The 22,962-nt window shown below is 38.9% G+C and overlaps 1 protein-coding gene across 8 annotated transcripts in view; it reads right to left on the bottom strand.

The window, feature by feature from the left end:
* Positions 1 to 22,962, bottom strand: part of ACOXL (acyl-CoA oxidase like) — a 371,667-nt gene that overhangs the window by 134,412 nt on the left and 214,293 nt on the right. For all 8 annotated transcript variants that reach the window (XM_058534585.1, XM_058534586.1, XM_058534590.1 and 5 more), the window contains one exon: positions 19,990 to 20,079. In XM_058534585.1, coding sequence (XP_058390568.1) covers positions 19,990 to 20,079 — 90 coding nt within the window. The remainder of the gene's footprint in view (positions 1 to 19,989; positions 20,080 to 22,962) is intronic.

The raw sequence follows: 22,962 nt of genomic DNA, 5'->3' as shown, positions 1-22,962 counted from the left end.
GATAATATGACGGAATTATTGTTCATTTGCTTATGTGTGTTGATGGTATTGTGCTTATGTAAGAAAATGTCCTTATTTTAGAAAATAAATAAAGTTTCTAGGGATGTAGTGTCTTGATATCTGCAGTTTACATGTATGTTTTCATATATGTTTCCAAATGGTTACATACACACATCCACACACACACACACACACACACACAGAGAATAAGAAAGAGAACGTTAAAATATAGCAAAGTATTAACACTTGGAAGTGAAGAATACACCCAAGTGTTATTGTACTAGTCTTCCAATTTTTCTCTTGAAATTTCTATTTGAAAATTTTCATAGTAAAAGTTGGAAATAATAAGAAAAACAAAACAAAAATATCTGAATATCTTTGGGAAAATACCCCTGGGGGCCTGAAATTCCCAAGGAATCAGCTTTCTTATAGGAAACCTACACGGTCTTTAAACAAGTTAGGCGACGGGTCATTTGCATTTTTGCATTTTTGTTCTGCTTGCAGAGTAATGAACAAGGTATGCAAAGCCTCTGACTGCTGCTCTTTAGGAACTCTGCCAGAGTGGATTAGGAAGGCACCTGTCCTGGTGTATCTTTAATGAAGCAAAAGAAAGTTATAATGGGATTTCATGGCTGTGGGTAGTAATTGGATTTGGTGGAGGATGTTATTAAATTTCACCAAAGGCCTACAACCTCTGCCCCAGGAAAATAATGAAAGGGTCAGAAGACCTTCCATCTTGCTTAAAGGGAAATATGTGAAGCCTGAAGAAACTCTAAAGCACATGCCTGCTCTGTCTACGTCTCCTCAGTCATGGGACAGCAGCCCCAGTACCTTCAGGATTGCTAGAGTCTCATCTTCAGGCAGAGTGTTGAAAGCACTGTAGGGAATACCAGAAGACTGTGAAATTCATTGACCAGTTTCTGTTCCCTAGTCTCCTGAAATTTCTAACTCTACTTCTGTAAGTAGAATCAAAGAAGAATCCAGCCCAGAAAAGGGTAGCCTCCCCAATATGGGCAGATTCCAACACTCAAGTGGAAGGCCAGGTTGACCAGTGCAGGCAGCCAGTGCCACCTTCCCTGTCACTGCGTGGATGCCAGGCAGCCTGAAAGCTTTGAGTACAAAGCAGGGCACCTCAACTGGTAGACTTTCTGTAGGGTGTGTCACCTGGGGCTGCAGGCAGTCAGCAGGCAGGCTGACTCCATCCCCAGCACACAGCTAATGTACTCTCACTCCAGAAGACCAATCCCCCCGTGGGCAGGCTGTCAAGTGTCCTTCCCAGATCAGGTTTCCAGAGCTGTGGCAGATGCTACTGCTGTAGGCAAGTGCGCCGACGTGGGAGGCTGGCTGTCCTGCTGTTAGGCGGGCCTTTACAGAAACGCCTGGCTCTGTGCCCAAATCCCTCTCCTGCTTTCAATCCCTGTGACTCAGCGTCTCTCCTGAGACATCTAAAAGAAACAACTCCCACCTCCAGCTGTGCCCACTTGGGTTGATCCCTCAAGTCTACCCTATCTGCTTTCTATTTTCGAGAAATTTATCAAACTCCTCGGTCCTCGAATGGCCCCTCTCCCACTGTCAATGCCCCTGCAGATGTGTTTCCTTCTATTCTTTCTTCCAGTTATCACAAGAGGATTTGAAGAGGGAGAAGCAGCAACTTGGGTGCTCATACCGTCATCCTGAACCACTGTCCTCCCCTTGGTTTTCAGTCCTCTTATTCATGCTGCAGTGTCAAGTATCTTCTTTCCTTCTAATTCTGGATGCCTCGGGATTACTTCCCCATCCATCACCTTTCATCTTCCCTCTTCTTAGCAATAGAATCAGGAATGGCATCTGCCTTATCTCTGGCATCATTGCAGAAAAGAGTTAACATAGCAGGCCCGAGACTGCTACTCTCGGAAAGGCCCGCTTGCATGGATGGCCCTTGGCTGGCATCAGAGAACTTGGATTTGCAGAGGGTTCTGACCATTCCCTGACTGATAAGTGTGGCTCACTGTGTCTAAACTGCAAACAATATGGTTTGTGCTGACAATCTGTATCCTTTCTGAAAGTCTGGGATTTTGATACGCGCTAGGCAGGGAGTGCCTACATGACAAGCCCCCAGTAAAAACCTTGCATGCTGAGTCTCTAATGAGCTTTCCTGGTAAACAACATTTCACAAAGGCTGTCACAATTCTTTCTGGAAGAATTAAGCATGTCTTGTGTGACTCCAGTGGGAGAGGAGTCTTGGAAGCGCATGTCTGGGTTCCTTCAGATTCTGCCTGTGTGCCTGTTCCCTTTGCTGATTTTGTGGTTTTTTTGCTACAATAAATGCTAACCATGAGTATGGCTACATGCTAAGTCCTGTGAGTCCTCCTAGAGAACTGTCAAACCTGAGGGTGGTCTTGGGGACCCCTGACACACACCACTTATAAAATAAGTGTTTCCAGCTCTTGATAAGTTTCCATCAAGGCTTGAGGTAGTACTTTCCAGCACATACCTGGAAGATGTCTGTCTGAAAACTTGGCCAAAGAAGGTCTACACAATCTGGTTTTAAGGTTTCTGGTGATCTCCTTTCTAGAAGACTGTAAAACCAGACCACCCCTGGCTTCCTTCCTCACCTGGCTCTCAAAGCCCTTATATGGGTTCTCACTGCACAGGTGCTCTGCCTCTGTGCTGGCACGCATCCTCCAGCCTCCCTGCAGCCCAGCCTCCCTGCATTACTGCCCTCTGTGGTCCAGAGTCCCTCCCTTTCATTGCCCATGCTCCCATTTATATGACAAAAGCAAGCAGTCCCTTCCGTTCATAGTTAGAAATTGTGACTATAACTAAATTCCCATAACTAAATTAAACAACCTTTCCATAGTATCCACAAGCTAGAGCTTGTAATTAAAGCATTGAATCACAACTTTAGGCTCAAGCAATGTTGAACCACATGCTTGGGTTTAAAATAAACTCTCTAAGAGAAAGTTGTTGAAAACCTCACATTCTTGGATCACCAGCCGAGAGGGAGAATGTGAGTTAGTTCAATGTCTGATTACTAAATATTCTTAAGAGTGGATTTTTTAAAACAACGGTTAGATAGGAGGGAGACAAAAGAACAGGCAATTTTAAATCTAGCTAAAATTAAATGGCAATTCTTAAATAATTCCTCTCAAATAATTTACTTTACTATAGATATCTAAAAAGCTAAAATAATAAGCAAGTAGGGGAGAGGTGCCACTGAGTACCACGTAACATTTTAGTTTTCAATGGACTAAACTTATACCTGACTAGCATTCTAAAAATGTCTGCATGACTCTGTTAGTAATTTTTTTCATTATAAAAATTCATTTCCATATAAAATTTTTTTCAATCATCCAGAGCCCTTACAACATAGAGATAAGTGTCTCTAATATTTTCATATATTTCTTTCTAAATTTATCAATGCATAAGTTTTCATTTGTTTTCTTTTTTATTAACTTTTTATTTATTTATTTTTTGTGTGTGTGAGGAAGATCAGCCCTGAGCTAATATCCATGCTAATCCTCCTCTTTTTGCTGAGGAAGACCAGCTCTGAGCTAACATCTATTGCCAATCCTCCTCCTTTTTTTGCCCCCCCCCAAAACCCCAGTAGATAATTGTATGTCATAGTTGCACGGCCTTCTAGTTGCTGTATGTGGGACACGGCCTCAGCGTGGCGGGAGAAGCGGTGCATCGGTGTGTACCCGGGATCGGAACCCGGGCCGCCAGTAGCGGAGCGCACGCACTTAACCGCTAAGCCACAGGGCCGGCCCTTAACTTTTTATTTTTTACATAATTGTAGATTCACGTGCAGTTGTAAGAAATGATTCAGAAGTCCCATGTACCCTTTACCCAGTTTCTCCCAAAAGTAACATCTTGCATGACTAGAGTAAAATATCACAACTGGGGAAAATGATGTTGATAACAATCCACAGAGTTTATTCAGCTTCTGCCAGTTTTAAATGCAGGTGAGGTGTGTGCATGTTTGTGTGTGTGTGTGTGTGTGTGTGTGTGTAGCTCTATACAATTTTATCACATGGGCAGATCTGCGTGACCACCCCCACAGTCAAGATACAGACCAGTTCTATTCAAGGATCCTTCATGCTACTTTTTATAGTTACACCACTTCCCTCTCTCTTCCCTCCTCCTCTCCTGGCAACACTGATCTGATCTCCACCTCCATAATTTTGTCATTTCAAGAATCTTATATAAATGGAATCATACAGTATGGGTCCTTTTAGGATTAGTTTCTTCCACTCAGCATCCAAGCTGTTGAGAGTATCAACAGTTCTTTGTTTTTTTTTATTGCTGAGTAGTATTCCACGGTATGGATGTACCACAGTTTATTTAACCAGTCACCCAGTGAAGCACATTTAGATTGTTTCCAGTTTTTGGCTATATGAACACAGTGGCTATGAACATTAATGTGTAGGTTTTTGTATGAACGTGGGTTTTCATTTCTCTGAGAGTAAATGCCCAAGAGTAAATTGCTGGGTTTTATGGTCGACACATGTTTAGTGTCTTAAGAAACTGCCATACATTTTTCTAGAGTGGCCGTAACGTTTTCTATATCAACTAGTAATGAATGAGCGATCCAGTTTCTCTACTTCCTGGCCAGCATTACAAAAAATATTACTAATTTTTTTTTTGTGTGTGTGAGGAAGTTCAGCCCTATCGGCCCTGAGCTAACATCCATGCTAATCCTCCTCTTTTTGCTGAGGAAGACCAGCTCTGAGCTAACATCTATTGCCAATCCTCCTCCTTTTTTTTTCCCCAAAGCCCCAGTAGATAGTTGTATGTCATAGTTGCACATCCTTCTAGTTGCTGTATGTGGGATGTGGCCTCAGCACGGCCGGAGAAGAGGTGCGTCGGTGCGCGCCCGGGATCCGAACCCCGGGCCGCCAGTAGCGGAGCGCACGCACTTAACCGCTAAGCCACGGGGCCGGCCCCCTAATGTTTTTTAATTTTAGCTATTTTGACAGGTGTATAGTGCTATCTCATTGTGGTTTTAATCTGCAGTTCCCTAATGGCTACTGATGTGACACATCATTTCATGCTCATATTTACCAATGGCATATCCATTTCAGTGAAATGTCTGCTCATGTCTTTGGCCTATTTTATAACTGAATTGTTTTTACTGTTGAGTTTTGAGAGTTCTTTATATATTCTAGCCCCAGGTACCTCGTCTGATATGTGGTTTGCGATTATCTTTTCCCAGTCTTTAGCTTGTCTTTTCATCTCCACTCATAGTCATTCACAGAGAAAAAGGTTTTAATTTTGATAAAGTCTAGTTTACCAATTTTTCCTTTTATAATTGTGCTTTTGATGTCAAATCTAAGAATTTTTCCTAGTCCAAGCTCTCAAAGATTTTCTAAGTCTTCTTCCAAAAAGTTATTTTTTTTGTAATTTTATGTTTTATATTTAAGTTAGTAATAACTGAGTTAAAACTTTTATAAGGTACGAGACTCGGGTTCAGGTTCATTTTATTGCTTATGGATGCTCAATTACTCCAGCACTAGTGTTTGAAAGACTATCATTCCTACACTGAATTGCTTTTGCAACTTTGTCCAAAATCAGTAGGGCATATTTATCCAGATCCATTTCTGGGTTCTCCTTTTTGTTCCATTTATCCATGTGTCTTTTTCTCCACCAACAGCACGTTGTATTGATTACGGTAGCTATACAAGGAGCCTTAACATGGGTAGAGTCTCCCTACCTTACTCTTTTTATCAAAATTGTTTTTTAGCTACTCTAGGTCCAGTGCCTCTTCCTAAAATTTTCATTGTTTCTAGTTTTATTGAGATATAATTGACATATAACAATGTGAAAGTTTAAGTGGACACCATGATGATTTGATACACTATATATTGAAAAATTATTACCACAATAAGGTTAGTTAACACCTGCATCTCCTCACGTAATTGCCTTTTGTGTGTGAGTGTGGTGAGAACACTTAAAATCTACTCTCTTAGCAACTTTCAAGTATATAATACAGTATTATTAACTACAGTCATCATGCTGAACACTAGATCCCCAAAATTTATTCATCTTATAACTGGAAGTTTGTACCCTTTGACCAACAACTTCCCATCTCCCACCCCCCACCTCCCAGCCCCTGGCAACCACCACTCAACTTTCTGTTTCTGTGAGTTTGGCTTTTTTAGATTCCACATATAAGTGAGATCTTACAGTATTTATCATTCTCTGAATTATTTCACTTAGCATAATGCCCTCAAGGTTGATCCATGCTGTTGCAAATGGTAGGACTTCTTCTTTACAGCTGAATATTATTCCATTGTGTGGACTCTTATTTATGCATTCACAAGTCTATGAATACTTAGGTTGCTTCCATCTCTTGGCTATTGTGCTATATCCTTATGATATAAACCCAGAAGTGGAATTGCCGGATCATATAGTAGTTCTATTTTTAGTTCTTTGAGGAACCCCCATACTGTTTTCCACAATGGCTACACCAATTTACATTCCCACCAACAGTGCACAAGGGTTCCCTTTTCTCCACATCCTCGCCAACAGCTCTTATCTCCTGTACTTTTGATAATAGCCATCCTACCAGGTGTGAGGTGATATCTCATTGTGATTTTGATTTGCATTTCCCTAATGATTCCTGATATTGAACATCTTTTCATGTAGCTGTTGGCCCTTTGTATGCCTCCTTTGGAAAAATGTCTATTCAGGTCCTCTGCCCATTTCTTTTTTTAAATTGAGACATAATTGACATACAATATTGTGTAAGTTTAAGGTGTACAATGTGTTGGTTTGATACATTTATACAATGCAATATGATTACTACACTAGCATTACCTAACACTTTCATCATGTCGCATATTTATCATTTATTTTTTTTGTTGGGAACAGTTAAGATTTAGTCTTTTAGCAACTGTGAAGTTTATAATACAGTATTGTTGACTATAATCACTATGCTTTGCACTATATCTCCAGAAATTATTTATCCACTAGTTGTAAGTTTGTACCCTTAAACAATATCTTCCCAATTCCCTCATCCCCTAACCCTTGGTAACCACCATTCTACTCTCTGTTTTAATAAGTTCAGATTTTTCAGATGCCACATATAAGTGATATCATACAATATTTGTCCTTCTCTGTCTGACTTATCTCACTTAGCATAATGCTTTTAAGGTCCATTCATGTTGTCACAAGTGGCAGGATTTCCTTCTTTCTCATGGCTGAATAATATTCTACTGTATGTATATATATATATATATTTATCCATTTATCCATTGATGGGCACTTAGGATGTTTCCATATATTGGCTATTGTTAATAATGCTGCAATGAACACAGGTGTGCAGATATCCCTTTGAGACACTGATTTCAGTTTCTTCAGATATATACACAGGAATGAGATTGCTACAGCATATGGTAGCTCAACGTTTAATTTTTTGAGGAACCGCCATACTGTTTTCCATAATGGCTGTACCAATTTACATTGCCATCAACAGTGCATAAGGGTTCCCTTTTCTCCACATCCTCCCCATATCTCTTGCATTTTTGATAAAAGCCATCCTAACAGGTGTGAGGTATCTTATTGTGATTTTGATTTGCACACCCCTGATGATTAGTGATGATTAGATGATTAACACCTTTTCATATACCTCTTAGCCATCTGTATATATTCTTCGGGAAAAATGTCTATTCAGGTCCTTTGCCTAAAAAATCCAATTTTTTAATTGGATTATTTTCTTTTTTGCTATTGAGTTGTATGAGTTCCTCATATATTTTGAATATTAATCCCTCATATATGGTTTGCAAACACTTGCTCCCATTCTTAGGCTGCCTTTTCATTTTATTGATTGTTTCTTTTGCTGTGCAGACATTTTTTTAGTCTGATACAGTCCCACTTGTTTATCTTTGCTTTTGTTGCTTGTGTTTTTGGTGTTATATCCAAAAGAACTGTTGACAAGACCAACGTATAGGAGCTTTTTGCCCTGTGTTTTCTTCTAGAAGTTTTACAATTTCAGGTCTCATGTTTAAGTATTTAATCCACTTCATGTTAATTTTTGTGAGTGGTATAAGATGAGAATACAATTTTATTCTGTTGCCTGTGGATATCCAGTTTTCCCAACTCCATTTATTGAAGATACTATCCTTTCCCTACTGAGTATTCTTGGCTCTCTTGTCAAACATTAGTTGACTGTATATGCATGGGTTTATTTTTGGGCTCTTGATTCTGTTCCATTGGTCTATATGTCCTTTATACCACTACCACACTGTTTTGATTATTATACCTTTGTAATATAGTTTGAAATCAGGAAGTGTGATGCCTCTAGCTTTGTTCTTCTGTCTCATGAATACTTTGGCTATTTGGGATCTTTTGTGGTTCCATACAAATTTTAGGATTGTTTTTTCTATTTCTGTGAAAAATGCCATTGGAATTTTGATAGGAATTACATTGAATCTATAGATGGCTTTGGGTAGTACAGATATTTTAACATGAATTCTAAGATTAATTTTAACATTAAGATTTTAATATTAATTCTTCTGACCCATGAACATGGGATACATTTCCATTTATTGCCTTCTTCAATTTCTTTCATCAAAGTCTTATAGTTTTCAGTGTACAGATCTTTCACCTCCTTTGTTACATTTATTTCTAAGTATTTTATTGTCTTTGATGCTGTCATAAAATGAGATTGCTTTATTTCTTTTTCAGATAACTTATTGTTAGTCTAGAGAAACGCAACTGATTTTTATATTTTGATTTTGTATCATGCAACTTTACTAAATTCATTTATTAGTTCTAACAATTTTTTGGTGGAGTCTTTAGGATTTCTATATATAGGATTATGTCATCTGCAAACAGAAAAAAATTTACTTCTTCCTTTCCAATTTGGATGCCTTTTATTTCTTTTTCTTGCCTAATTTCTTGGGTAAGGGCTTCTAGTACTATGTAGAATAAGAGTGGTGAGAGTGGGCAACCTTGTCTTGTTCCTAATCTTAGAGGAAAAGCTCTCAAACTTTTACTCTTGAATATGATATTAGCTGTGGGCCTGTCGTATATGGCCTTTATTATGTTCAGGAATGTTCTTCCTATACTCCATTTGTTGAGAGTTTTTATCACAAAAAGATGTTGAATTTTGTCAAATGCATTTTCTGCATCTATTGGGATTATCATATGATTTTTATCTTTCACTCTATTAATGTGGTGGATCATGTTTATTGATTTACATATGTGGAACCATCCGGGTATCCCAGGGATAAATCCCATTTGATCATGGTGTACGAGCCTTTCAATGTGCTGTTGAATTCAGTTTACTAGAATTTTTTTGAGAATTTTTGCGTATATATGCATCAGAGACAATGGCCTATAGTTTTCTTTTCTTGTAGTGTCCTTATCTGCTTTGGCATCAGGTAACGCTGCCCTTGTAAAATGAGTTTGAGAATGTTCCCTCCTGTTCTATTTTTTGGAAGAGTTTGAGAAGGACTGGCATTAAGTCTTCCGTAAAAGTTTGGTAGGATTCACTAGTGACGCCATCTGGTCCAGAGCTTTTCTCTGTTGGGAGATTTTGATCACTGAATCAATCTTACACATTATTGGCCCATTCAGATTTTCTATTTCTTCATTATTCAGTCTTGGTAGGTTGTATATTTCTGAGAATTTATCCATTTCTTTTAGGTTATCCATCGTGTTGGCATACAACTGTTCACAGTAGTCTCTTTGATCTTTCAATTTTCTGTGGTATTAGTTGTAATGTCTCCTCTTTCATTTCTGAAATTTTATTTATTTGATTCTACTCTCTTTTTCTTAGTTAGTCTAGCTAAAGGTTTGTCTATCTTGTTTATCTTTTCAAAAAACCAGATCTTAGTTTCATTGATCTTTTCTATTGTTTTTCTGGTCTCTATTTCATTTATTTCTGCTCTAATCTTTGTTATTTCCTTCCTTCTGTTAACTTTGGGCTTAGTTGGTTCTTCCTTTTTTAGTTCTTTGAGATGTAAAGTTAGATCATTTATTTGAGATCTTTATTTATTTATTTTAATTAATTAATTTATTTTTTGTGAGAAAGATCAGCCCTGAGCTAACATCTGCCAATCCTCCTCTTTTTGCTGAGGAAGACTGGCCCTGGGCTAACGTCCATGCCCACCTTCCTCCACTTTATATGGGACGCTGCCAAAGCATGGCTTGACAAGTGGTGCGTCGGTGCGCGCCTGGGATCCGAACCGGCGAACTCCGGGCCGCCGCAGCTGAGCGCGCACACTTAACCGCTTGCGCCACCGGGCTAACCCCTGAAATCTTTATTTTTTTAATGTAGGCATTTATCACTATAAACTTCCCTTTTAGAACTGCTTTTGCTGTGTCCTCTAAGTTTTGGTATGCTGTTTCCCTTTTTTGGAGATACCATAAGTTTATGGTATCTTGTGTTTTCAAGATATTTTTAAATTTCTTCTTTGACCCATTGATTATTCAGAAGTGTGTTCTTGAATTTCCACATATTTGTGAATTTTCCAGTTTTCTTTCTGTTATTGATATTTGGTTTCACAGGATTGTGGTTGGAAAAGATACATACTATGATTTCAATTTTGTGATATATGCTAAGACTTGTTTTGTGACCTAACATATGATCTATCCTGGAGAATGTTCCATGTGCACTTGAGAAGAATGTATATTCTGCTGCTGTTGGATGGAACGTTTTGTATATGTTTATTAGGTCCATTTGGACTAAAGTATAGTTCAAGTCCAATGTTTCCTTATTGATTTGGTGTCTGAATGATCTATTCATTGCTGAAAGTGGGGAACTGAAGTCCCCTATTATTATTGTATTGTTGTCTATTTCTCCCTTCAGATCTATTAGAATTTGCTTAATATATTTAGGTGCTCCAATGTTGGGTGCATATATATTTATAATTGTTATATTCTCTTAATGAATTGACCCCTTTACCATTATATAATGACCTTCTTTGCGTCTTGTTACAGTTTTTGACTTAAACTTTATTTTGTCTGATATAAATGTAGCTACCCCTGTTTTCTTTTGGTTTTCATTTGCAAGGAATATCTTTTCCATCCCTTCATTTTGAGCATGTATGTGTCCTTAAAGCTGAAATGTCTCTTGTAGGCAACATAGAATTGGGTCTTGTTTTTTTATCCATTAAGCTACTTTATGCCTTTTGATTGGAGAATTTAATCCATTTACTTTGAAAGTAATTATTCATAGGTAAGGACTTACCTATGCCTTTATTTTTTTCTGGCCATTTTGTAGTTCCCTTGTTCCTTTTTTTCCTTCCTTACTATCTTCCTTTGTAACTTGATGATTTTCCATAATGATATGCTTTGATTCCCTTTTCTTTATGTTTTGTGCCTACTGTAGGTTTTTGCTTTGTGGTTACCAGGAGGCTTACATAAAACATCCTATAGATATAAAAATCTATTTTAAGCTTACAAAAACTTCAATCACATACAAAAACTCTACCCTTTTACTCTCTGGCATTTTATGTTTTCGATGTCACAATTTACATCTTTTTTTTTTTTTCAGATTATTTTTTTTTAATTTTTTGTTTATTGCAGTAATATTGGTTTATAACATTGTAAAAGTTTCAGGTGTACATCATTGTACTTCTATTTCTGCATAGATTACATCATGTTCACCACCAAAATACTAATTACAACCCATCACCTATATTGTGTATCAATTCACAAATTATTGTAGCTACAGTGATTTTTAATACTTTTGTCCATTAACCTTTATACTAATGTTAAATGTTTAACATACCACCATATTACAGTATTAGAGTATTTTGAATCTGATTATATGCTTACTATTACCATTGTGTTTTATACTTTCACATGTTTTCATGTTACTAATTAGCATCTTTTTATTTCAGCTTGAACAACTCCTTTCATTGTTTCTCGTAAGGCAGATCTAGTGGTGATGAACTCTCTCAGCTTTCGCTGTTCGTGAAAGTCTTTACCTCCCCTTCATTTTGAAGGACAACTTTGCCAGGTAAAGTATTCTTGTTTAGCAATTTTTTTCTTTCAGCATTTTGAATATATCATCCCACTCTCTCCTAGCATGTAAAGTTTCTGCTAAGAAATCCACCAGTGGCCCTATGGGAGTTTCCTCGTATTGGAGGCATTTTTTTCTCTTGTTGCTTTAAATTTCTCACTTTGTCTTTGATTTTAGACAGTTTTATTATAATATGTATTGGGGAAGATCTTTTTGGGTTGAAATTTTTGGAGGACTTACGAGCTTCATGAACTTGGATATCCAAATCTCTCCCCAGATTTGGGAAGTTCTCAGTCATTATTTCTTTAAATAAACTTTCTGCCCCACTCTCCTTTTCTTTTCCTTCTGAGACTCTAACAAGTGTAGATTGCTTCTTTTAATGTTATCCCATAGTTCAAGTAGGCTTTCTTCGCTTTTTTCATTCATTTTTCTTTGTTCTCCTGTCACTGGATAATTTCAAATGGCCTGTATTCTACTTCACAGATTCTTTTTCTGCTTGATCAAGTCTGCTGTTGATGCTGTCTATTGCATCTTTCATTTCACTCATTGTATTCTTCGGCTCCATAATTTCTGTTAGGCCCTATTTTATGATTTTTATCTATTAAATTTCTTATTTTGTTCATGTATTGTTTTCCTGATTTCATTGAATTGTCTTTCTGTGTTTTCTTGTAGCTCATCGAGTGTCCTTAAAACAACTATTTTGAATTGTTTTTGGGGAAAATTGCAGATCTCCATTTCTTTGGAGTCAGTTACTGAAAAATCATTGTGTTCCTTTGGTGGTGTCATGTTTTCTTCATTTTTCATGTTCCTTGAAGTCTTGCACTGCTGTCTTCACATTTGAAGGTGTCACCTCCTCCAGTCTTTACTGACTGGCTTTGGGAGACAAATACATCCCCTCAGCCCTGGTATGGATTCTGAGGCTTTCTCAAATCTTCTACGGATATACCTGCTCCACACTTCTTGTTCCCTCTTTGGGGGGAATTCTTAAGATTGTATGCCTTCTCTTGATCCTGCAAAACCAGGCTTAGTACTGAAAGCCTCCCATTTGTTTCCTGAGTGTGGTGCTGAATGCTCAAGTTTGTATGCTTTCTCCCAATCCCACAGAGTTGGGCTGGCTTTCCAGCATGTGCTCACTAGCTGTCTGCAAAGGCTTGCTCTCGCTGCCCTTGGGGGTGCACACAGGAAACTGGCCATGGAGTAGGGATATGTATGAGTGAGGCATACGGAGTGTTGTGACCCAACATGGAGGATCTGTAGGTGAGCTGTCCCCAGTGCCTCATAGGTGGGCTTCTTGAAGGAGTGTGTGAAGTAGTTGTAGGATCCACATCCCATTGATGCCCTCCAAGAGCACTGGCTGCTGTTCTCCCCCCTAAGTCATGCAATACACCTCAGTAATCTAGGTGAGGGGAAAAAGAAATGGGCCCCTTGGGCAGTGTCCTGCACAGCTGGGGAAGCTGGGTGCTCTCTCTCACACTCTCACTTTCCCCTGTGGAAGAAATGACAGGCCAAAAGATCTCTCTTATCACTGAGCTGTGCCACCTTGGGGGAGGGATGATGCAGGTAAGATGAAACTGTTTCTCTTACCCTCCTCAATGCGTCCAATCTCAGATTGTTTTTTGCTCCAACAGTGTACTGGAACTTTTCTCTGCTACACTCCTGGACTTACACAAAGGCACTCTTGTCCTTGAGTGCCTTTTGTCAAATTTGGTGCTGTTGGGGGAAAGGTGCCAGAAACTCCTATTCCACCATTTTGATGATGTCTTAGAATAAGCTTGTCTATGTCTACAAAAAAACTCTGTTGTGATTTTCTTAAGAATTCATTAAATCTATAGATCAATTTGGGCAGAAGTGACATCTTTCCTATGCAGTCATCTGATCCATAAATATAGTATGTCTCTCCATCTATTTAGGACTTCTTTGATTTCTTTCAACAGAATTTTGTAATTTTCAGCATATAGATTCTACACATGTCTGTTGGATTTACACCTAGGTATTTCATTTTCTTTGGAACAATTGTAAATGATATTGTATGTTTAATTTCAGTTTCCACATGTTCATTATTAGTATATAGAAACGTGAGTGATTTTTGTGTAATGATCTTATATCCTGCAGTCTTGTTGAACTCACCTATTAGTTCTAGGAATTTTTTTTGGTAGATTCCTTGGATTTTCTATGTAGACAATCATGTAATCTGCAAATAGGGACAGTTTTTATTTCTTCTCTTCTAATCTCTATGTTTTTTATTTCTTGTTCTTGCCTTATTGCACTGGTATAACTTCCAGCTCTATGTTGAATAACAGTGGTGCCAGAGGACATCCTTGATGCGTTCCTGATTTTAGGGTGAAAGCATTCAGTGTTTCACCAATAAGTATGATGTTAGCTATATTTTTTGTAGATACTTTTTATCAAGTTGAGAAAATTTCCCTCTATTCCTACTTTTCTGAGTTTTTATCATGAACAGTTGTTGGTTTTTGTCAAATGATTTGTGTGTAAAGCAATATGATCATATGATTTTTTTCTCCTGTAGTCTGTTTATGTGATATATTACATTGATTGATTTTTGAATGTAGAAGTGGTCTTGCATACCAGGAATAAATTCCATTTGGTCATGGTGTATAATTCACTTTATATACTGACAGATTCAACTTGTTAATATTTTGTTGAAGATTTTGATTATCTAAGTTCATGAGATTATTGATATATAGTTTTCCCTTTTTCATGCTCTCTGTCTACTTTTCATATCAGGGTAATACTAGCTGTATAAAATGAATTGAGAAGTGTTCCTTTCTCTTCTATTTTCTGAAAGAGATTGCGTAAAATTCTTTAAATGTTTGATAGAATTCTCCAATGAAACTTAGGCCTGGAGATTTCCTTTGGGGGATCTTTTTTGTTATTATTAAAAATTCAATTACTGTGAGATTATAGGGCTATTTAGGTTGTCTATTTCAAGTTGGTTGAGTTTGGGTGTTTGCAGGTTTTGAGGAATCAGTCAATTTCTTCTAAGTCATTACATTTATTAATATAAAGTTATTTTCTAATATTCTCTCATTATTCTTTTAATTGCTACAGGATATCTAGTGATGTATCTATCTTTTTTCATTCCTAATATTGGTTATTTGAGTCTTCTTGCTTTTTTTATCTTTGTCGTTCTTGCTAAAGTGTTGTCAATGTTATTGATTCTTTTCAGAGAACTACACTTTGGTTTCATGGATTTTCACTAAAATTTTCAATTTCATTGATTTATGCTCTTTTCTTTATCATTCTCTTTCTTATGCTTAGTTTATGCTTATTTTGCTCTACTTTTTCTATTTTCTTGAGGTAGAAACATGGATTATTTGTTAAATGCTAAAGTAAGCATTTAATACCATAAATTTCCCTGTCAGCACTGCTTTATCTGCATCCTACATATTTTTTTTATAATTTTTATTTATTTATTTTTTCCCCCAAAGCCCCAGTAGATAGTTGTATCTCCTAGCTGCACATCCTTCTAGTTGCTGTATGCGGGACATGGCCTCAGCATGGCTGGAGAAGCGGTGCGTCGGTGCGTGCCTGGGATCCGAACCCGGGCCGCCAGCAGCAGAGCACGCGCACTTAACCGCTAAGCCATGGGGCCAGCCCTGCATCCCACATATTTTGATATGTTTTTTTTTCACTCTCATTCATTCTATGTATTTTTTAAATTTCCTTTGAGACTTCCAATTTGACCTATGGATTATTTAGAAGTGTGCTGCTTAATTTCCAAGTGTTTGGAGATATTCCTCTTGTCTTTCTGTTACTGATTTCTAGTTTCATTCTGTTATGGTAAGAAAACATACTCTGTATGATTTTAGTTCTTTTAAATGTGTTGAGGTTTGTTTTATGGCCCAGGATATGGTCTATCTTGCAGAATGTTCTATCAGTACTTGAAAACAGGTGTATTCTGATCTTGTTGGGTATAGTGTTCTATATATATCAATTCGGTCCTGTTGGTTTATTATGTTGTTCAGTTCCTCCATATCCTTTCTGATTTTTGGTCTCACAGTTCTTCAATAGCTCAGAGTGATGTGTTGAAGTCTCCAACTATAATTATTGATTTGTCTTTTTCTCCTTTCATCTCTATCAGGTTTTTCCCCTAGTATATCACTTTGTATAATTTTATCAGTGGTTGCTTTCAGTATGACTCTGTGTGTGTGTGTGCACGCAAACGTACATGCTCACATGTCTGTGTATGTAGGTAACTTAACACAGTCTATTGGTATTAACATTTTATCACTTTGAGCCATGTTTAGAAACCTTACTTCTGTTTAGGTCTTTGTACTCTCCCTTTTTAAAAAAACGTAACTGTCTGAAGTATTTCCTCTATATACATTGAGCACTATACCGAAAGGTGTTATAACTGTTGCTTCAAATATCAAATATGATTTTAAAAACTCATGCCAAGGACAGTGTACTGTATTTACTCCTATTTTTATACATTCCAATGCTCTTTCAGTTTTGAAGTTCCAAGCCTTCTTTTGTTATCCTTTTCTTTTCTGTTTAGAGAATTTCCTTCAGCCATTTTTTTTTATTGATGCTTTAATAGTTTTTAACATTGTGAAATTTTGGGTTGTTTATTTTTATTTGTCCATCACCATATATATGACTCCCTTCACCCCTTGTGCCCACCCCCCACCCCCATTGCCCCTGGTAACCACAATACAGTTTTCTCTGTCCATGTGTTGGTTTATATTCCACATATGAGTGAGATCATACAGTGTTTCTCTTTCTCCTTCTGGCTTACTTCACTTAACATAATACCCTCCAGGCCCATCCATGTTGTTGCAAATGGGACAATTTTGTCTTTTTTTTATGGCTGAGTAGTATTCCATTGTATATATATACCACATTTTCTTGATCCAATTGTCAGTCGAGGGACACTTAGGTTGCTTCCACTTCTTGGCTATGGTGAATAATGCTGCAATGAACATAGGGGTGCATAAGCCTCTTTGGATTGTTGATTTCAGGTTCGTTGGATAGATTCCCAGTAGTGGGATCCTTCAGCCATTTTTTAAAGAGCAGATTTGCTGGCAACAAATTCTCTTAGTTTTCCTTAATCTGCTAAAAACCTTTTTTCCCCTTCAATCTGGAAATATATTTTCACTGAATACAGAATTTGACATTGACTATTTTTTTCTTACAATACTTGAAAATGTGGTGCCAATTCCTTCTAGCCTCCATGGTTTCAGATGAGAAATCTGCCGTCATTTGAATTGATGTTCCCCTAGAAGTAACGCATCATTTCTCTCTGTCTGCTTTCAAGATTTTTTCTCTATCTTTAGTTTTCAGATGTTTAATTATGATGTGTCTTGTTGTGAATTTCTTTGTTTTATCCTATTTGGGATTTGCTCAACATCTCAGATTTGCCATTTCATGCCCTTCAACAATTTGGGAAGTTTTCAGGCATCGTTTCCTTGAATACTTGTTCATCCTCGTCCTCTTTCCTCTCCTTCTGAGACTCTAATGTTACAAATGCTAGCTCTTTTGCTGTTGTTCCACAGGTCCCTAAGACTGTTCATTTTCTTCCACTCTGTTCATACTGGATAAATTCTACTGATCTGAATCAATTTTACAGATTCTATTTTCTATCATCTCTACTCTACTATTGGTGTCATTCCGCCAACTTGCTATTTCGGTTACTGTATTTTTAAATTCTATAATTTCCATTTGGTCCCTTTTTATTTCTTCTATCTTTGCTGAAATGTTCTATTATTTTTTTTGTTTCAAGAGTATTTGTAATTACCTTCGAAATATTTTTATGATGGGTACTATAAAATCTTTGTCAGATAATTCCAGTATCTGATTCTTCTCAGTCTCGTCATCTATTGATTTTCACATTCAATCGTGAGATTGAAGTTGCGGTTTTCCTGGGTCTTCGTATAAGGAATGACTTTCTACTGTATCCAGGGTGTTTGGATATTATACTACGAGAGTCTATTTAATCTTGAGGTATAGCACAAGGTCTGGATAGGTGTTCACGTTCAGCTTCCCAGTGCTGCCACCAACAGCACCCTGGCAAGAGTGGTGTACTGACCTGAATTACCTTGTTGCAGACAGGTGGGGTGAAACCTCAGCTCCCTCTTGGTCCTGCTAATACCAGGGGAAGGGGATGGGGAAGCAAAGTGCCAATTAGCCCCATTTCCCACCACCTTTTTCCACCTCACTGATGCTGGATGAGGGGAGAGACTGAGCTTCCTACTGGCTCCCACTAAAACTAGAGGAGCAGGGAGGAGAATATTAACTACCCCAGCTCATACCACTTCATTCCACTGTTGATGCCAGGTGAGGCTAGACCTCAGCAGGAGCCACTGGGCCCCTTTGGTGTGGGAGTGAGAGGGCAGGGAGAGAGGGATAAAAGTGCCCACTCATCCTGCTTCACACTGTCTGATTTGGCTTCTTGCTGCAGTGTGGGTGTGTAGCTTCAGCTCTTCACTGGGTGCACTGGATGGGGGGAATATGGAGTGGTGACGAGCCCTGACTCACACCCCCTGCTTTAGCCTAGTTGATGCCAGGTGGGGGTAGGGGCTCAACTCCCCATTGGACCCTGCTGACACTGGGGTAAAGGGTTGAAGCATACTGGTGATTAGCTCCAGCTTACATCACCTCATAGGGTCTTGCTGCTGCTGTGTGGAGGTGAAGGCTTAGCTCACCAATGGGCCCTGCTGGCATTACCCTGGATGGGAGAATCATCTCCACCTGCTTCCATCAGGCAGGGGATGGAAGACTAGCTGCCTGCTCAGCCCCACCAACACCATCGGGGGGCGGTGTGGGAGAGCTACCACCTGGTACTTGCTTCTGCCTACTTCCTTGGATCAGGGGTCAGGTGAAGGATCAGTTCTTGCCAGGCGCTGCTGAAACTGGTGTGTGTGTGTGTGTGTGTGTGTGTGTGTGTGTGTGACTAATGTAGAGTGAGTATTGCCTAAAAGGTTTTCCGTTGTTAGGCCACCATCTTTCCTGTCCTTTGGCTATTTTGTCTGTGCCTATTAGAGATTCAGGGCATATATGCCCTGACCAAGATTTATGGGAGGCCATAAGGAAGCTCAGAGAACTTCCTGCCATTTCCTTCCTTCAGTCCCAAGCTTCCTAGGCAGCCTGCCTTCTTCTTGCCCCCTTTCAGAGCCTTCCTGTGCTTCTTTGTTGTGTTACGTCCAGGGTGGAGGACCTGGGAGGGATGGGGCCATTCCATCTTCGTGGAACCGGGAGTCCTTATTCTTCTTTTTCAAAAACACCAAATTGCGATCACATTCTACATACAATTTTATATTATTTCTACCTAGTAAATCATAAGTTTTTAATTTCTGTACTAAACTCTTTGTTAAGTACAATTTTAAATGCTCTTTAACTCCCCACCGAGTGGCCAGAGCATGATTTACATCATCATTTTCCTACTGTTGAAAATTGAGATTCCAACACGGTTGCTACAATAAATAATGTGCTAATGAAAATGTTTGCGCCCCAAAGTTTTTCTGTGTTTAGGATTATTACCCTAGACAGTCCCAGAAGTAGAATCACACACAGCCCAATAACAACAGGGAAGAGTTCCCCTTTTGTTCTCACCAGCATGGGACTTCAACACGCTCTTACACATGAGCCAATTTGATAGAGAGAAGAAAACAGCATCGCAGTATGCCCTAACGTGCATTTCTCTGATCACTGGTGAGGCTGATCAATTGCCCTCATTTTGTAAATTGGCTTTTTGTGTCTTTTGCCTGTTAATCTTCCAGGCCCTTACATACTCTTTGGGCATAGCCTTCCCAGTAGAAGAATCTAACTCAATATGTACAAGAAGTAGTTTTCTTAAACCACAAAATATATAGTTCAATGTCAAAGATCAGCAGAGAGAAATAATTTAATCCTCCCATTCACTACTGCAAAAATCAAGTGCCTAACAGGAAAACACCTGCCAATTAAATGAAGACATCAGATGAAGATATAACGTATGAAAGACTTCAGATTTCTGGATAACTCTTAATCTTGAAAATTATGCCGTTTAAGAAGAATAAACATTTCCTGAATCTTACCTGCAGCATAACAACATTGTCACCTTCAAAAGTTACAAACACATCTGTGTCACATTTTAAGCCTGCAATTCGGTTCTCCACCATGTAACCCTGTTGCAAAAAAAAAAAAAAAAAGAATAGAAATACATTTTAACTTTGCAACCCCATCATTAAAAAGGACTAACATTTTCTTCAAAATTAAAAAAAATACAGAAAATCGAAAAGAAGAAAATAACCATATTTCTCCTACCCAGAAGAACCAGTCTAAGAATTTTGATTCATCACATTAGCTTTTGGTGCATAAATACTATTTTGGGTGTTGCCTTCATTAGTAGTACAAACATTTGAAAATAGTCACATTTTTCCAAAATATTTCAACAAATTACACTGATTTTTTTCCTCTCTCTCTCCCAAATCTTATGAATTCTAATAAATGTGAAGGTATTAGTAATTACACCTGTAATATGCAGGAGAATGATGCCCCACCTCCAACCCCCAAAAACTCCTTTAAAATTAGCAAATATACCTATGATTCTTGGGAGATAACATAGAAATCCTAAATTGCCACTCTGCATCTTAATATCATTAAATACTCTGCATCATAAATTCACACTCCAGCTTCCGGGTCGTTTTTTTCCTTTTTCACTTCCTGAAATCCTTATTTAAATGGCAGTCACCTGCTGCTCCTTTTCAAACTGTTGATAGTGTTTCTGCACACAAACTGGGAGAATCCGCCACTCAAGAGGAAGGCGACCAGCCCCAGGCAAACTTGAAGGGAGCAAAGTCTGCCTTTGGCCTCAGGCTCTTCCCCTCCTGGAGGCCCCTGCACTCTGTGTCTTCCAGCTCATTGTTCTCCCCATTAAATCTTCAGAACCTTTCCCACTCTCAGAATCTGCTTGCACAAATCAATCCTGCCTAAGTAAGTAACATCGGAGGTGACTGTCCTGTTACTTCTCCCAGGAGGATTTGCATTGAGCACTTTAGCAGTGCCAGGGAACGACAAGATTTAGCTCCTGTAAGAATGTTCAAGCCACACAGGGTACGGAACAGAAGGGTGCTCCTAGGAGCAGCCACATACTCCAACTCCAGGCACTGTTAATGCCTGGGGGGACCTACTTCATTTCGGAAAACAGTCACTAGAGTCACAGAAGCCAGCACTTCTGGGGTACCGCTGCCTGCAGAGCCCTCAAGTCCTGTGAGCATGCGCTCCTGCCCTGAGAGCCAGCCTCTGACGCCCCTCCACTTCCCCTTTCCTCCTCAGCATCACGGTGGTCTGGGCAGTCCAACTGGAAAGTGTTGTGGGAGACCAAGATTTGGCCACCCTGAAATACATCTCTTTACCTTGATTGTTTTCTCTGAGGGACATTTGACCTCCCCTACTAACTGCCTAAAAAATTTGACATGGTGGCTCCTTCCTGGAACAGATCTTCTATCATGGTGGCTGTAAAGATAATGTAGGATAGAGGTTACAATAGGAAAGGCACCAAGCCTCTTTTATCAAAAACTCTGTCTCTCCCTGACCACATTATCTATAGATGACCCTGAAAAGAATTGTCTTCCTGCCCTCTGAAGTCCCAGGCCACTATCCACCCCCAACACGTTCCTCGCCTTTAGCTGCAATACTTAAGCAAGCAGCTTAGACAGAGAGACGAGTTGCTCATTTCTGAGTTTTTCCCATGTATACATGTTATTAAACTTGGTATTATTTTCACCTGCTAACCTGTCTTGTTAATTATTTGGCCAGCCATAAGAACCTGAAGGAAAAGGGCAGAGGGAGATTCTCCCTCTTCCCCCACAGTGTCATCATATACAGTTTACAGAAGCAAAGGTGTCTTCACAAACCCACAGGGATACTGAATTCCTCTCATAAAGGTAAACTCATTGTATTTATGGAAAAATAAATTAGTAACATTTCCAACCTGGAGAAGTTCAACCTCCCCTTCACCCCTCTCCCCCCAGTAACCACAGGGTTAAACCCGCCCCACAGGCAAACCACATGAAATTAGGTTCTGAATGAATGTGATCATGCCTCAGAGTGTTTCCCCCACAAGGGCCATAGCTGACTCATTTTCATCATCATAATTCTACCATTTAACAAGCATCCACCACAAGCCAGATGCTGTGCTGGATGCTTTACCCAAACTTCATTTATTATCTCACTTAATCCTTTTCATCCTCACAACAGCCCTGTGAGGTAGGCGTTACCCCATTTTACAGATGAAGAAAGTGAGGCTTGAGGGCTATGTTGGAATGTTCCCGAATAATCTCTCAGGTTCTGGTGTGGAAAAGATTCGCACCAAATATACCACCTCAGTGTTGGGAAGAAGCAGTTATACATAAGAAGCATTGCTGCTAAGTGCTCAAAATAATAATTTTGAAGAACCAAAATACTTTTTCTTTGAGCATTTTGTTCTGGTCTCCCCCAGCAAGAGAGGGAGTAATGGGTTCTTTGTTGTTCTCTGATACTTCTGAACTTGTTCACACTCTGCCCTGGACACCAGGCCATCAGGGCCTGAGAGATAATTTACTCAAAAGAATCAGCAAACAAATACCAATAGTCTCTCAGAGAACAGGCAATAGAGCCCTGGGAACATAAAGATGTTCTATCTTATATTAATTAGTTCTTCAAATGCAAGAAAATTTATTTCTTGTCTAGGTAGTGACACTCAGCTTTGAACACCTCTTCTAGGTTGAAAATCGAGTAAAACTGCATGTCTGTTCTCCTGATAATTCTAGCCTCTCCAGATCCCTGACAGAGCTGAGGTAACAAGGCTTACAGCCCTCACAGGGCTTCCAGGCAACTGAAAAGGAAACAGCAACAAGAAAACTCCAAGGCCAACCAGGCGCGAGGCAACGGCTGTCGCTTCCAATCTCCTGAAACTGCCAGGAGCACATTTATGACCAAATTCCCTTAGAAAAGGCCAGAGAGGCCCATGCTCATAAAAGTCTACATCCTTGGGATATCTGAGGCAGCCCATTTAGAAACTGACAAGG

Source organism: Diceros bicornis, chromosome 40 (assembly GCF_020826845.1).
Source record: "Diceros bicornis minor isolate mBicDic1 chromosome 40, mDicBic1.mat.cur, whole genome shotgun sequence".
Classification (NCBI taxonomy): Eukaryota; Metazoa; Chordata; class Mammalia; order Perissodactyla; family Rhinocerotidae; genus Diceros; species Diceros bicornis.
The sequence above is the reverse complement of the archived record's forward strand: the minus strand, read 5'-3'. Positions and strand labels throughout refer to the sequence as shown.